This window comes from Schistocerca gregaria, chromosome 8 (assembly GCF_023897955.1).
Source record: "Schistocerca gregaria isolate iqSchGreg1 chromosome 8, iqSchGreg1.2, whole genome shotgun sequence".
NCBI classification, from domain to species: domain Eukaryota; kingdom Metazoa; phylum Arthropoda; class Insecta; order Orthoptera; family Acrididae; genus Schistocerca; species Schistocerca gregaria.
Window position 1 is genome coordinate 164,715,244 of NC_064927.1, and position 16,107 is coordinate 164,731,350.

General features: G+C 42.6%; 1 protein-coding gene across 2 annotated transcripts in view; it reads right to left on the reverse strand.

Annotated features, from left to right (window-relative positions):
- Positions 1–2,246: 2,246 nt before the first annotated feature.
- Positions 2,247–16,107, reverse strand: part of LOC126284692 (coiled-coil domain-containing protein 96-like) — a 141,731-nt gene continuing 127,870 nt past the window's right edge. Inside the window, exons 9-10 of one of the 2 annotated variants that reach the window (XM_049983816.1) lie at positions 13,947–14,063; positions 2,247–2,702 (exon numbers count right to left, since the gene is read on the reverse strand). In XM_049983816.1, the coding sequence (XP_049839773.1) occupies positions 2,478–2,702; positions 13,947–14,063 (342 nt within the window). In that variant the 3' untranslated portion in view covers positions 2,247–2,477. The remainder of the gene's footprint in view (positions 2,703–13,946; positions 14,064–16,107) is intronic. The other variant, XM_049983817.1, reaches the window with a different exon arrangement.

Here is a 16,107-nt window from a genome sequence, read left to right on the forward strand (position 1 = left end):
AGAGTAAACGAAAAAAAATGACGCCGTATCATCGGCTTCGTCAATATAAAGCAAAACACCTCAATATGCCAATTTAACCTCTTCTTATAGGATCGGCTATCTTGCTCATTAATTTACTACATATTATTTCCAATAACACTAAACAGGTATCGCCGTTATGTTTTAATTGTATTCAGAAGCATGTTATTATTATTATGACCAACCAAATCGTAACAAATCGCGCGGCGTGCGTTTTTAATGATGGCTTTACACTCGCCTAGCCTTTATTCATGCAATATTATATATAAATATACAGACAGGACCAAAAGATCGATCTCTCTACCGTAACCAATAGAGGCAAATACGCTATTCAAGTTCCTTTACATTCATCTTGACTCGTATTGTTACAACCTAACAGTCTAAAGTAATAATGAATTATCGGCCAATAGACCAAAAGGGAAAACGTCAATAAGGTAGCAAGACATGGTCGGAGAGAGAGAGAAACTAAAAACTGACAATAGAGGCACTGAAAAAGAGGACTTAACTGGAAATTGCTTAACGCTTGATGAAAGAACTAGAGGAAGATCAGAATTAAATTCCAGTCACCGAAATTTACATAAGAGGCTGTATGTGGTGGAATTGCCAGATGTAATTAGCAGTGAAGAAACAGACTGTTTGGCACATCTGTGAGTTTAAACCAACAGTCACAAGTGACTCAACACTTAGAAAAGCAAAGAGTCTAGCAACAGAGAGTTCGTGAGTTCCTCACGACGTATAAAACGTTGATTTAACTTGCGGAGAAGCTGCATGGAGATGCTTCGATCCGCCGATATTTTCAAGGTACAGGTGCAACGAGAAAGCGCCGAACAAGGAAAAATAACACCCACACCCACACTGTAAACACTAGTGTCTCCACGCAACAAAAGCTTATTTTCATAAAACGCACCTCTGACTTCAGAGGTCTTTGAATTATCTTGGCAACAGCACATGTGGCTCTTCTGTGGTCATCTTGGCGTTCTTTCATGAGGGCAGTACAACTTATCATTCGAACGATCAATTACCTATATTTTCTGGATAACGAGCTTTCAGCAATATTAGAAGAGGTTTCTTTGTCTACAAGGGTGGGTATATTCATCCACTACGATGGAGACCATGAGCATTCCAGTCGTCAGGTGACAGATTACCTGTACCTTTCATTCACGAGAAGATTAATCGGCAGAAATGGTCATGCTTCGTGGTAACCATGTTTCCTAGACTATACCCACTTCACATTTTTGTCTGTGCGGACGATTGAAAAGGGAAGTGTACAATGAAATGTGAAAGACAAGAGACGAACTGATCCTGTGGATTATGAGTGTTGCTGCTCTAATGGAAGATCGCCATGACGAGCTGAAATGAGAATACGGAAGTGCGTTGAAGTCGGAGGTGGAATTTACGATATTCAACTTTGAACTTAATGATTTGCCTTTCCGTAACATCTTGTGTATTTATTTCAATTACATTCTAACAGCTATATCTCTGTAATGAATGAACACTAGACCTCCTAAAATATTTACCATTTCTCCTGAAACGCTCTTGTGGCCTCCAAGGTTATCATCAGGTCAATCGTAACTTACAGATGTAAAACATAAGACATTAATGAGGGCGTATGCACGTTTGAACACTAGGTCAGAATATACGAACTTAGGATCGTGCACAAGGTTTACGAGCCAGTTCATAAAAATAATAATACTAATGGTATAGGGAGGCTTGCACCGCTCTGACACTGTAAGATTTATAAAAAGCAGCAGGATAGGCTGCGGTGGATGTATTCCTAGCTGGATGCTGGAAGAAAGACCAAAAAAGTTTTTGGACAGATACCGAATGGAAAACGAGACACGAAATCAATGAATGGAAAAAATGGAGAAGAGTATAAGAAGTTTTAGATGTAAGAGGATGGAAAAGAACAGCACCGGAGAGGCCAGAAAACAGGACGCTTATTGAAGAGGCCGAAACCCGTACAGGATTTTATTGCCAAGAGATGAAGAAGCAGGAGGAGTAGTTTTGGAGGAATGTGTGATATTTCTGCTGCCATTGTAATCACTCGTAAAATATGTGATAAGACATAAGAGAGAATACGGCGCATACAGAGACATAATTATAGTCAGTTTTTCTTCGCTGAATACTCGAATGGAATTAAACAAAACATTGCAAATACGGATACAACATACGCTCTGCCGTGCATTGTGCAATAGCTTGCGATGTAGACAAAAATAAAAGCAGCACTAGCTTTACAGTTTGCTCTATAAATGTATAAAATTTATTACCAATGACGACATGTCAGGTCGCACAAGACAGCTAGGAATGTGAGAGTGGGACTTTGTACAATGGGGTGCCAGCTGTCGTTGCACGAACTTTACATTTTGCCCAATAACTATGTAAAATTTGTTGCCGATGATGACACTTCACGACGCGACAGTAAATAAGTCAGGGGAGTGGACCTTTTCACAGACAGTGCCCTAACGTTCGCGTTTGGTGTCAATGAGCGAGGGCCCGCACATCGCGTCCATGTGCAACAAAACGAAGGACTGATGTGGCGACAGGCCCTGCACGCCCTCGCGAAGGCTCTGCTCCCTCTGCTGCAACAGCCTGCGGGCCGCCGCTATGCGCTTCTCTTGGTTGACGTACGCTGTACGTAGCTTCTCCAGGTCCGCCTGCGCCATCCGTAGTCGCCAGCGCACCTCCTGTAAACAAGTACAGCAAAAAATGGTTCTACGGCTCTGAGCGCTATGGGACTTAACTTCTGAGGTCATCAGTCGCCTTGAACTTAGAACTGCTTAAACCTAACTAACCTAAGGACATCACTCACATCCATGCCCGAGGCAGGATTCGAACCTGCTACCGTAGCGGTCGCGCGGTTCCAGACTGTAGCGCCTAGAACCATTCGGCCACCCCATCCAGCACAAGTACAGCAGCTATGTGACTTATCATTACCAGCCATGCCACAGTATCGTGCATCCGGAGTAGTAATGGACCTTCGTACAGTCTGTGAGAGTACAGCAGGCGCGTGGCTGTAGTGTGCCAGAGAGAGGGTGAATAAACTTTGTGTAGATTGGAGGCATTTGCCAAGGATGGCACATACCAAGTGGCCAAATACACAGCCTCATGTCCAGCGTGCAGACTATCTCATTACAAGTATCTGGATGCTCTATGTAATCCGGAATTGGCCATTAGATGTCACAAGACGCCGACTCGCAGCTATAGAAGGATGGTGGGCGGGTGGGGGCAGTAGAGAAACGTATGCAGGACCTTGAGGGTCAAGTGGTCAAGAAAAGCTTCGAAAGCGACTTCACAGTACAACTCAGAACAGAAAAAACGGGAAGCGAACCCTGAGGTTGTAAGTAGGCTGTTTAGGTTCTTATATTGGTAACGCTACCGCCATGTAGCGCTCTGTATAAAAATCACTGGCTGTGCTGTATGCAGTCTGTGGCTGGTTTGCATTGTTATTTGCTATTGTAGTGTTGGGCAGCTGGATGTTAAAAGCGCGTAGCGTTGTGCAGTTGGAGGTGAGCCGCCAGCAGTGGTGGATGTGGGAAGAGAGATGGCGGAGTTTTGAGAGCGGATGATCTGAACGTGTGTCCATCAGAGACAGTAAATTTGTAATATGACTTTTGAACACTATTAAGGTAAATATATTGTTTGTTCTCTATCAAAATCTTTCATTTACTAACTATGCCTATCAGTAGTTAGAGCCTTCAGTAGTTAGAATCTTTTATTTAGCTGGCAGTATTGGCGCTCGCTGTATTGCAGTAGTTCGAGTAATGAAGATTTTTGTGAAGTAAGAATTCATGAAAGGTATAGGTTATTGTTAGTCAGGGCCATTCTTTTGTAGGGATCACTGAAAGTCAGATTGCGTTGCGCTAAAAATATTGTGTGTCACTTTAGTGAATGCCTGAGTACATTCAGTTTTGCTCAGCTGTTTGAAAAGCAAATAATGTAAGAGGTTTATCAGCACAGTCATTAATTTTTCTAAGGGCACGTTACAAGGTTACAAAAGCATCGGTCTACAGAAGAGAAATCTCAGATTGTCTATTATTTGTCCATAACCCCTAATGAATACAAAAATAGGACGGCTTAGCTCCTATAAGAACTGACAGCCTATTGAGTAGGTGGAAAAATAGGATGAAGATTTGAAGTCAGACGTACTGTGTCTCCAGGAACCGAATACTAAGGGGGAAATAGCTCCAATGAGCCAATAACCGCCCTAACAATCACCCGTGAGCAACGTCATACGGCAGAAATGGTAGCATTCAACAAGGCCATTACACTGACGTTATCACACAAAATCTGTGAGGATATGTTAAACAGAAAGGAAGTTACATCCTGTGTTCCATGTTTTTACAATTTAATGATGAGATCGAGAATACCTACTAAGGCTAAAAGATATTAATCACCTTGAATAACGCAAGCCTCTTGTGCACGCCTTCGATGGAGACAAGACGACAGTGGAAAGTTAGTAGCAGAAACCAGCATGAACCTCAACCTACAGGTATTGAATACATCTCACCATCCATGACACGTCGAAGGTAGAGTCGGGGAAACTTCAGACACAGGCGTCACCTACCAAAGACAGCAGCGGCGCTCCGTGTGAAAGGCTGGAATGACGTCGAGTGATCACAACATTACATGTTATATCACCACCGGAAGGGAAAGCTAAGACACAACAGGAAACGTGTGCATATGGACAAACTACATCAAGAGAGCTAGCTTGGAGTAATTGAGAATGGTGTTTCAGCTACAGGACAGCCCATCGCTGGGCGATGGTGTCGACTTTGAAGTGCAAGAATTGACAGAGCCTATTACATAGAGTAGTGGAACCGTCGATGTCTCTTGTGAAAAATTCTAAATGAGGAGTACCTTGCATGTAGACCGAGGTACAGTAGAAATTAAGATATGAAACAAGGAGCCAGAAAGCTCTACCAGAACAGCATAACCCGCAAAGATAGGATACGATGGCTGCATGAAAAACTTTTTAAAAAACAGTTATGCAAAACAAAAATTGAGCTATGTAGATCATTCGTGGAAACTAACTTAGAAACTGTTTAATAATTTACACAAGAAAAAAATTTCACAACTGAATACCAGAAAAACAATAACATTAACCTAGATTTGTGCATAGAAAATCACAAAAGCCATAATTTCAAGATCTGCAGATAAAAGATAGATTACAGCACTACACTTCCCGCCTCATCGTGTCACACGATACACATAAAAATAGCTGCATATAAAACGATGTTACACAGGGCAAAATACGATGGAACAAATAGGCCATGATTACTCTGCAATTCACAATGTAATGCCAGGGTTCATCGAGCCACCTTCAAGCTGTTTTTCTACCGTTCCACTAATGAACAGCCCCTGGGTAAAACAAAACGTCAACTTTTTCTGTAAGAACTGTGATTTCTCTTATTTTACTACCATGATCATTTCCCCCAAGGTAGGTTGGCGACAAAATACATTCGCACTCTGAGTTGAAAGTCGGTGATTGAAATTTTGTGACAATATCTCATCGTAACGAAACACTGCTTTGTCTTAACCCACATATCATATTCGCGACACTCTCTGTCTTATTTCGCGAAAATGTAAAGCGAACTTCACGTCTTTCAACTATTCCTATGTGCCGTGTTGTCCTATCTGATGCGGATCCCACACTGCGCAGCAATACTCCAGAAGAGCACAGATAAGAGCGTAGAGAGGGCATCCCCTTTAGTAGACTCGTTGCATTTTCTAAGTGTTCTGCCAAAAAATCTCAGTTTTTGGTTCACTTTCCCCACAACATTATCTAAGTGATCGTTCCAATATAAGTTATTTGTAATTGTAATTCCTCAGTATTTAGATGAATAGACACCAATAAGCGACCAATCGTGGGTAATGACTTCCCCATCTCAGTGGTAGGTAAAAATGCAAAAACAAATAGCCAAAAAAAGAAAAGTTCTTGCCTCTTTAGAGGGAACAAATAATGCAATCGGATGTATCGCCAACACACCTTATGTAGGTAACATTTGACAAAAAAGAGCAAGCCCACTTAGGTCACATAAAACACGAGGGACGTTGAATAAGTTTGAAACAATGCGGAATTTGTTGACAGACATCGTGGAATGTAGTTTCACAAAGTTCTGGTAGGTGGCGACCCTATAGTAGCCTTCAAAATGGCATCTGTAAGGGAAGTGAGTTCCAAACTGAGAGCTGTCACAGATTTTCTTTTCGTGGAAAACCAGAGCATCGCATATATCCATAGTTGCTTGCAGAATGTCTATGGAGACCTGGGAGTGATCAAAAGCACGGTGAGCCGTTGGGCAAGGCAACAGTCACAATTGCAACAAGGTCGCGCAAACTTGTCCGAGCTCCCGCCAACCTGCCGGCTGCACAAATCTGCGATTCCTGCAATGTTGGAACGTGCAGACATTCTCATTCGCTTTGATCGACGGATCGCAGTCAAAAACCTCGTTGATCTACTGAACGTCTCTGTTGATAGTGTTGACATTCTCTTTCACCAGTTGGAGTATTCAAATGTTTGTCCACTGGGTTCTTCGCCGCCTAACACAAGACCATAAAAAGCAGCGAAAGACCATCTGCGCGGCATTTCCTGCGGGTCACGAGGCTGATCGTGAGAATTTTTGATGAACATCGCTACAGGCGATGAAACATGGATTCATCTCCACGAGCGGGAAATAAAACTGGAATCCATGGAGAAGGAGGGGATCCAGTGTTTGACTTCCCGTCGACAAAGAGGTCTTTACAGGCAGAACACAAGCTCAGATTATGGAAGGATGGAGAAGAAAATACGCCCTGTCCTTTCAAAGGACCCAACCTGGCATTTACTTGAAGCGATTTAGGGAAATCAGGTTGGTCGGACGTGGGTCTGAACTGACGTCCCTTCTAATGAGAGTCCAGCGTGGTAACCACTGCAGCACCTGGCTCGGTTGCAACCCAGTTGTGTGGCATCACGCTACCTGTCCTCCGAAGATGAAGTTTAAAACCCGACTCTCACCGGTAAAGTCATGGCGACAGCCTTCTGGGACTGTGAAGGGGTTTTCTGTTTGATGTTTTCCCTCATGGTGCAACGGTCAACTCTGAAGAGTATTGTGGTACCCTAAGGAAACTGAACAAACGACTTCAGCGTTTTCGTCGCCTCAAAAATGTATACGAAATATCCCCTCACTATGAGAATGCAAGACCCCACATAAGTCTGCGCAACGGAGAGGAGCTCACAAAACACCATTGGACTGTTCTTGCTCATCCACCGAACAGACCAGATCTCGCACCTCCGGTTTGCATCTGTTTGGCCCAATGAAGGATGCACTCCACGGGAAGCAGTACGTAGATGATGGGGAGGTTCTTGATGCAGCAATACTTTGCGTCGGACGTCTACCAGTACAGCTGTACCATGCGGACATACAGGCCCTCCCAGAAAGGTGGCGGAAGGCAGTGGCACTGAACGGAGATTATGTTCAAAAATAGGGTTTTGTATCCCAAAGAGTGCAGAATAATATGGTGTACTGGAATCCTGAATAAGACCAAACTACTTTAAGAAAAAACTATGTTCCTTCACTTATTGAAAACCTCTTGTAGCTTTCTCCACAAACAACAAACAACAACAGGAATTAGTGCACACCTTAAACAATAAAAAAGCTAAATTTTCATAGTCAGGATCGTACAAAATTGCACGTAAAATTTGCTGAAGCTAGTAAATAGGACAGACTGAACACATGAACTGTTACACACATAACCTATTGATAAAATCAGCAGTAGCACCATAATCAAAAAGGGGGGACAGTCATTCAAAAACACGGAAGAACACTTTAAGATACTCACCCCACTTCCAGAATCGCATACAATGGATTTAATGGAGGAGCTGGAGATTTTTGTACCTCACAAAAAAATAGGGAAAAAAATTCTCACTGACAGAATAGCAATCGGTTGTCTTTTCTTTACCCCGGCGTTGAAAGCATCCGAAAATTGACGGAGAACGCTTGTGACTCTCGTTGGCATTGTTCTTCGGTCCAGCCAAATCCTACTCGCATTTCCTTCTCTGCTTTGTCTGAAGTGGCAGCGGTGCATGACTTCCAGTCGATGGCATTAACCCTTTCGAATTATTTTTTTTCGGAAAAAAATCATGGCATTGCTACCCAGCTCTTCGAATTAAATTATGATTCTTCAGATGTATAAAATATTGCGTGGTGCCTCCCAAGGGCAGATACAATGCGTCCCCAAATGAGGACATTGTGTTCAAGTGTGTGTAGTGTAAGTCTAAGAGTACTTCGATTTTATTTCACCAAAATACATAAATTACACAAAGCTTACTAAATGAATATGTACATAAACTATGGTTTTACACTTGTGAAGAATGATAATCAAAGAAACAATTGTCTTCTATCGACACATAAGTGTGACATTTTACACAATGAAATTTGGTTTTGCCTTTACAGCCCGGTTTCTTCCACCTGTGAAACGATTTGTTGTCACTGATCACTGGAAGATGCCCAACGTTGTCCAAACGAACATCAGCTTCTGGACGAACTTCCACATTGGCTCGTTTTGAAGTACTTGGAGTCGTCATTGGACTCACACTAGTGGGGTGTCCCCTTTTCCCGACAGCTGGCTTATCTATTTTTGGCAGTACTTTGGTCACACTTTCCCTAAAGCGAAGCAAATCAAAGGTCTTATTTTTAGTAACCTGTAATTCTTGTACTCAACCCATACATTTACACATGCAACATCAATTGCAAGAGCAAACATGCGAAGGGCCCACTTTAGCGATCTGATGATGTGCTACAAATTGCGATCAGAAAAGCCATCTTGTTGACCCCTCTCATATGTGTTTGTAAACTTGAATAACTTCTACCGTTCGATTTCAACACGTTTCTTTTCAGTTTTATCCCATCTTTTACACACATCTTTGTTTCCAATTCCCACAAAATTTGACGCCATTACCATTGGCTTATTGTCATACCATATTGTTACTATAACTTCTCCACCTTCACTTATCATTTCATCATCAGAGCCTCTACCACTTTCCTTCATCTCTTTGTCGCTCGAAAATAGTTGGTTCTTGAAGCGATTTTGGCGCACCGTACATATTGCGTAGACATTCTTATTTCTCAGGTACTGCAGGAGACTAAATTGAGAAATAATTATCGAAAATGAGATGCACATTTTTGTTTCATTGTTTGTTTCTGCCAATTTTACCACTACTGATACACAAGACCAAAACTTTTTGACATTGCTGGATCAAGTTCTGTCACCGCACCTTGATATATTATAAAATCAAACATTTGACCGCTTGTTACACAGAGTGCAAATATTTTTATTCCTCATGGTTTCGGTTTACCCTTCACATACTGTTTTACATTCAACGATCCCTTGAAAGGCACCATTTGCTCATCGATGCTCAGAAGTTCTTCTATTGGTAAACTGAGGAACCGTTCTCTTATGGAATTTTATGTTGGTCTGACTTTCCAAAAATCGATCATTTTTGTCAGGATCACACCTTATGTCAACACAGTGGAAGTTCTGGCTCAATTATAGGAAACGGTTAACTGACATAGGATCAGCTACGAAGGGCGGCGCCCAGTAGCGTCTAATCCTGGGGAATTTCAGATTTCCCATCAGAATGTGAATTCCTATAATGAAAGTTTTCCTTTATCTGTCGTGGGAAAAAATTTCCTATCTTTCTGTGAACTGCATAAATATTTGTGCATTCCACATATTTCTACACAAAAAAATCAGTGAAATATTTTTTAAAAAATTGTTAGGTTCTCTCGCGGTTATCCACTGGCTCAGAGTACCTTTTGTACCATTCCATAAACTCCACCCTCCACCGTATATTTTTTTTGTCCCTATTATGATGCCACTCTAGATCAACAACGTCCATGACATCAGTTTCAGGCACAGTATCTATCTCAGGTTGGACTTGTTCATTGTCATCATTATTTTGTGCTCCGATTATAAGAGGATCTCCAGAACCGATAATAAAAAAAAATTCTATTACAAAAAGGAAAACTCATAAAAAACGTACATCAGAGTAGATGGAATATGTTTCAGGTTGCAAAACCGTCGAAAATGGCTGTCAAAAATCGTGTTCGGTTTCAAAAGCAACTAACTGCATGTTGTCGTCGGGTGCCAAGCCCGTCAAATGGCCAGTAGACGTGTCTATCACACTGCCATGTCCGGATGCAAAGCACGTGAACAGAATCAGACTTACCAATGTGGACATTCAAAGCTACCTTTCAGTCTGTTACGATTAGAATGGATACTTTTCATATTCAGATTTAGGTTGGCAACTCGCCCCATTCAAACGACAATGTATTGGGAGCGAGAATGAGAGACGAGGAGACTGTTAGACAGCAAGATAGTAAGGGAACGGAAGAGAGAAAATTTCCTAAAACTTGGCGCCGCTGAAGCACATGGAATTATCATTAATCATCCACAAGATGAAAATATTTCGATGCCGTTAGTCGGTCACCAAGAGTGCGTCATCAACACTACTGTGTGTGAGTATAAACGACCTCAGCGGAAAAGAGTAAGACAAGTCCACACCAACCTGCTTTCATTATTCTCGTAACATTCTGTAAGAAGCAATAGGTAGGACACAATAACACCTATCACAGGTTTGACGTCATAGAGCAACGTTTCCCCTCAGCAGCGCAAATACTCTAGACCGACTGTCTTGAGTCAGTCGATCAGTAGGATCGATGTCATTCGTGATGTTCACATTCCATTCTCTGCTTATTACAGTACAAAATTTTTTGTGAGGCTGTTGCAGAATTGGTCCTACTCTTTCTGCCTGCTGTGATGACCATCGAACCTTAGCTATCGATAACTATTAACCAGCATCGAGTACTGAAGCCGCCACTGATGGGTAGACAACCTTCTGAACTGGTGGGCGAAGATCAGCATTCAGCACAATATCACGGCTTCATACATCACGTTTCACCTGAGTGGAGAACGTGGGCAGTGACCTACGGTAGCCAGAGTACTCTCAGGACAGCGTATGAGCCAAAGACACATATGGCGCCGCCACAGTCTCATCCGTAGCAGACTAGCCGACAGAAAGTGCTTACTGAACCAACTGGTGGACAACTGCCAGACTCTGAGCCACTGGCCTGTGTTTGGGGCTGATGCAGTGATCTTTGGCCGCCCTGAGTCTTCCTTTGCATTCAGCAGATTCCACTCTGGCTTACAAAGCCACCATCCAACGCGGAAGACATGGCGACAAGATTTATTCTGAAAAATAAAATAAGTAATATTTAATCTTGTTTTCTCACCACACAGGTTCGTCAGCCTACATCTTGATGAAACTGTAGAGCTTTCCAGCCTGGGAGTGGGCGACCCATACAGAACTGTCACACAAAATGGCCGTTGTCGAGCTGTTTACTCTCTCAAGAGCTTCACGCGTTAGAAGGCAAATTTCTCCAGGCCCATGAACATGTAGAACATCAACAACATTATTTGCAACTTAATGTCCACCCACATCGGCAGTTTAAGCTAATGAAACTCAGACCTTTCGGCCAATAACGCTAATTCGTATTGTGCTGAGTACCACTTTGTAGCATATGTGCAAATAGTTCTTTCTTTATGTAGGTTCATCTGGAACTGAATGTGCTGTGTGCTTGTCCAAAAACTGTCAGAGGCGTGGTTTCTTCAGCTTCTCCAATGGGATGTTGCAAGAAATCATCCTCTCAAACAAGTCCTTAAAAAGCTATAGCACATTTAAAGATGGACCAGTCTACTCAAATAGCAGCGTTTGTGTCCTGTCATTTTCAGCACCTGTCTCCACAAAGTGCTGTATTTGGCGGTATGGCACTGTTGTTGCACATTGAAATGCTAACTTTAACTTCATATAGTTTACAAAAAGTAATATTTTCCTATCAGCCCTGAAGAGCTTCTCTCCAAAACCACGAACAAAACCTCGCAACTTCACGTTGCTGCTGCACTTCACTCTCGGCATGTTGAACCAGACTGAGCTTGTGTTCAAAATGAATAGTGTGAACAGGTATGCGATATTTATTAGATTCAAAGGCACCTTTGTTGGCTTCATGAGTATTTTTTCGACTCGCACCACAATCTCTTACTTCGGTGAACTGACTAATGTGTTATTCTCCGTGTCTAATAAAGCTTTGTACAAATAGTTGCATTTTTTGTAACAACATCACCTAAAACAGTTTTTATTGTTGTGTCCTTAAAGATGTGACAAATATAAGCATTTTGGAAAAAGTTGGTCGAAATATGACTTATTATGGCAAAAGCTGACACAATATGACCTATTACTAACATGGTATAAATATGACTTTATATGAAAAGTTTTGTGAACGAAATGCCACTTGTCATCTAACAATTTCTCTGTTTCACCCCCAGTCCTATGGAGAAGTAGAATGCCTCGTACCCACTTTTTAGCGACCTTTGCAGCTACCTGCTGGTGCCACCAGGACATCCCAGGAGCAACTGATGGATGATGTACCCTCGCTCCCGCCTTCCCCGGTCCCTGGACCCGCCATCCCCATGGGCGTTGCTATCGCCTTCATTGTCCCAGTACATGCCCTCAGGCCTGGACATGTGCCCTGGCAGCAGATTTCCCGAGGATGTTTCTATTGCCTCGTAAGCCAAATGGTGGGGTATGGTCGGAAGTCATGGTCCTCAGTCATGGCTCGGCTCATCTCAATGTCCAGCATCCTGCCTCTCTCCCCACTGTCATTCGCATCTTTCTTATACGACAATGGTGCGGCATTTAAGGGGAAGGAATGTGCTGGCAAAACTGTCGTCAGCACTCCGGTCGGGAAAGATGTAGCAAGAAGATCGATAGTAGCCTCTGGATCAAACGCGCCTTTCAGGGGAGAGGCCAAAGATAAACTCGCAAGCAACATTCCGCCAACGCCCTCTCGACCACAAGTATTAAGATCGCCGCCGCTGACTGGAGTGCCTGTCTCAGTCAGTTAGTCTCAGTGACTAGCTCAGTCTCAGACACAAGCTCAGTCACTATCCAAGTTGCCATCTGCCAGTTCACATCACTGGCTACAAGAATGTATAGCGACTGGAGTAGTGTTTATACTAGGGCTTGCCATCACCTCTGTCTCTATGCTGTTCATTTTTGGAACACAACCTACGACCAGCTTAGATACAGAAGTGATGACACTTTCTGCAGGACCTTACCATTATTTTGCAGGACAATGCTCAAGCACGTACAGTGCAAGCTAAATGGTTCAAATGACTCTGAGCACTATGGGGCTTAACATCTTAGGTCATCAGTCCCCTAGAATTTAGAACTACTTAAACCTAACTAACCTAAGGACATCACACACATCCATGCAAGAGGCAGGATTCGAACCTGCGACCGTAGCAGTCCCACGGTTCCGGACTGCAGGGACTAGAACCGCACGGCCACCGCGGCCGGCTACAGTGCAAGCTGTTACTGATTTGTTTGATTGATGGGGTTGCTAAGTGCTACACCACCTACTGCACTCCTCTGACTTAAGCCTTCCTGAGTTCAACTCGATTTCTAAACTGAAGGAAACACTTCATGGCATTCGCTTCAGAACTTCTACAAATTCATTGGGCAATTGACCGTACCGCTCGAACTGTCAACACAATTGGCACTGCTAAGAGTATCCTACGACCTCCACATTGCTGTCAACGGGTTATACACAATGCTGGTGACTACTTTGAAGGTCAGTAAACTTTTGAATGACGTATCTTTTTTTGTACGAGCTCTAGATAAATAGTTGCCACTATTAAAGTTCCAATCCTCTCAGTAACTGAGCTATCTGTAATGGAAATACTCGTAATAGGCACTCACTGTTAACGCCGATTCAAACAGAACGATGGAAGCTGCAAATTTCCACATCGTTACAATAAATGCTAACAACTATCCAAACACAAATGTGGTGGCAGGTATCAACCGTGTAGAGGGTTGTGAGTTGTCTTTCTCTCACCTCGTGGTCATGGAGTAACTCCGGGTACGCCAGGAGTTCCATCCGCTGCGTGAGTTTGCTGTTCTCCTTGTACAAATCGTCACGCCGCTTCTTCGTATTCAGCACTTCCTGTCGAGCCTGTGGGCAGAGACATATTTCCATAATTACTATTTCTAACTTTTCCGTTAATATTCGCAAGTCAGGAAATATTTAACCTGCCGATACCAACTGTCTGCTTTCAGTGATGATGATCTCAAAATGGTGGACGTAAATCACCATACAAAATTCAGGATGCTTAAAATACACGCCATAAAAATAGTAGTAATTCTTCTGATAACATCACACTCATTGACATTGCTAACTCAAAACCGTACTACCAATTTTTAAAATTAACTTGTCTTGGTTCATCTTATGGTCCAGTATATAACCAGAACTGACATTTCGCATTCACATTCGTTGGCATCACCAAGTCACTGTTGAAGTATACCCTTTTAACACAATTTAGACCTTGGATTATGTAAGGATTAGCCTCGCATACACAGTACACAACACACATTCCGAAAAATGAGACAGAAGAAAAATAAATGTGGTCAGTCAACTGATCTCTCACCTCCCCCCCTCCTCCCCCCCTTGCGCACGTATGTAGTGATACACAACTACTTTACGTCGAGCGTCAAAGCCAAGTAGGTGCTACACACTTGTAAATGAAGGGATCTTCATTGCGGTCTATATAAACAATGCGTCGATACAATACTATGGGAACTACTACACTGAGACCTAACAGCGCAGACATACGTGACATGCATGGTACGTCACTACGACATTGTTCAGTGTGCACGGCGTGTGGACTTAGTTCTTGGGTATAGAGGTCTTAGTAAGTGCTGTGAGCATTTGACGTATTTCTAGTCTAGTCTAGTTCTAGGGAAGAAAAATGTTCAGAAGCCTCGACCAGATCACTAGAATATACAGGATACTTCAAAAAGAAATATTTGATTCCCATGTCTTAAGTATTCTACATGAATGGAAATTAAAATATGGGACGAATTGTAACTTAATCAAATGTAACTGTATGTGAGAGACTGGCATAGTGATCAGTGCATCTGCCTAGTGAGCAGGAAACCCGTGCTCGAATCCCAGCCTTGATACAAATGTACTTTTTCAGTGTGCATATATACCTCATAGATGTTTGCTGCCGTACCTCAAGCATTCACTCGAATTGGACTTTTTAGTGTTTTTGACTTACTTTCAACACTAGCTTTTCTGACTTGTGTTATCAATCATTACAAGCATATTTCCTAGTCATGTGAGACAATTTCTTTCATTATTCTCGGTTTAAGACCGTTCTGCACTTTTGTTTCAGCGAATATTCTTATTGAATCACTTTGCAATCACAGTGAGATCTGAGTCAATGTCCCAACTAAAAGCTTTCCCCTCTGCAGCAATTTATGTTGTATGGGGACAAATCTGGCGATCTTTCTGGCCGTGGGACTACCTCACCACCTAACAGGTTGTTCACAGATGGAAGTGCCATGTATGAACTAGCACTGTCCACCTGAAAAATGGCTCCAACGTACTGTCACATGAGAGCTAATACATGAGGACGCAGGACGTCCGTGGTGTACTAATCTACCATCAAAGTTTCCTCAACCACTACCAGACGTGGCCTGAAGTGATATCGTTGGTCCCCGTGACACCAACAGTAACACCCCTGTGCCTATCCGTGTCGCCACCGTACTCGCCAACAATGGTCACCTGATTATGGTGGCACTTCAACGTAAAAAAAAAAACCGTTGGTAGAACAGTTTCCCATGAGAAGTAAAGATCCTGAGTTCGAATGTCCGTGTGACACACAGTTTTAATCTGTCAGTAACTTTCAGTTACCTCAGTATTGGACTAAGATATAACTGAAACAGCAGAGAGTTCTTATAACAGTCCATTGCTAGTAGTTCAAAAGAACAATGATTCATTAAGGACAGTACTTGATTCAAGACAGATCGAGATTATTATTATGCCAGTGATGGATAAACTTCAGAGCTTAGATGACTCACTGCTAAAGTTTCATGGTGTGAAATTGTATTCTTCGGAGTATTTAGGAAATAGCTGCTGGCAAATGTAGCTCCACTCAGTGTGTTGACTGTCTACACTTCCCTTGGTGTTACCAGTGTTACCAGTTTTGCACTTT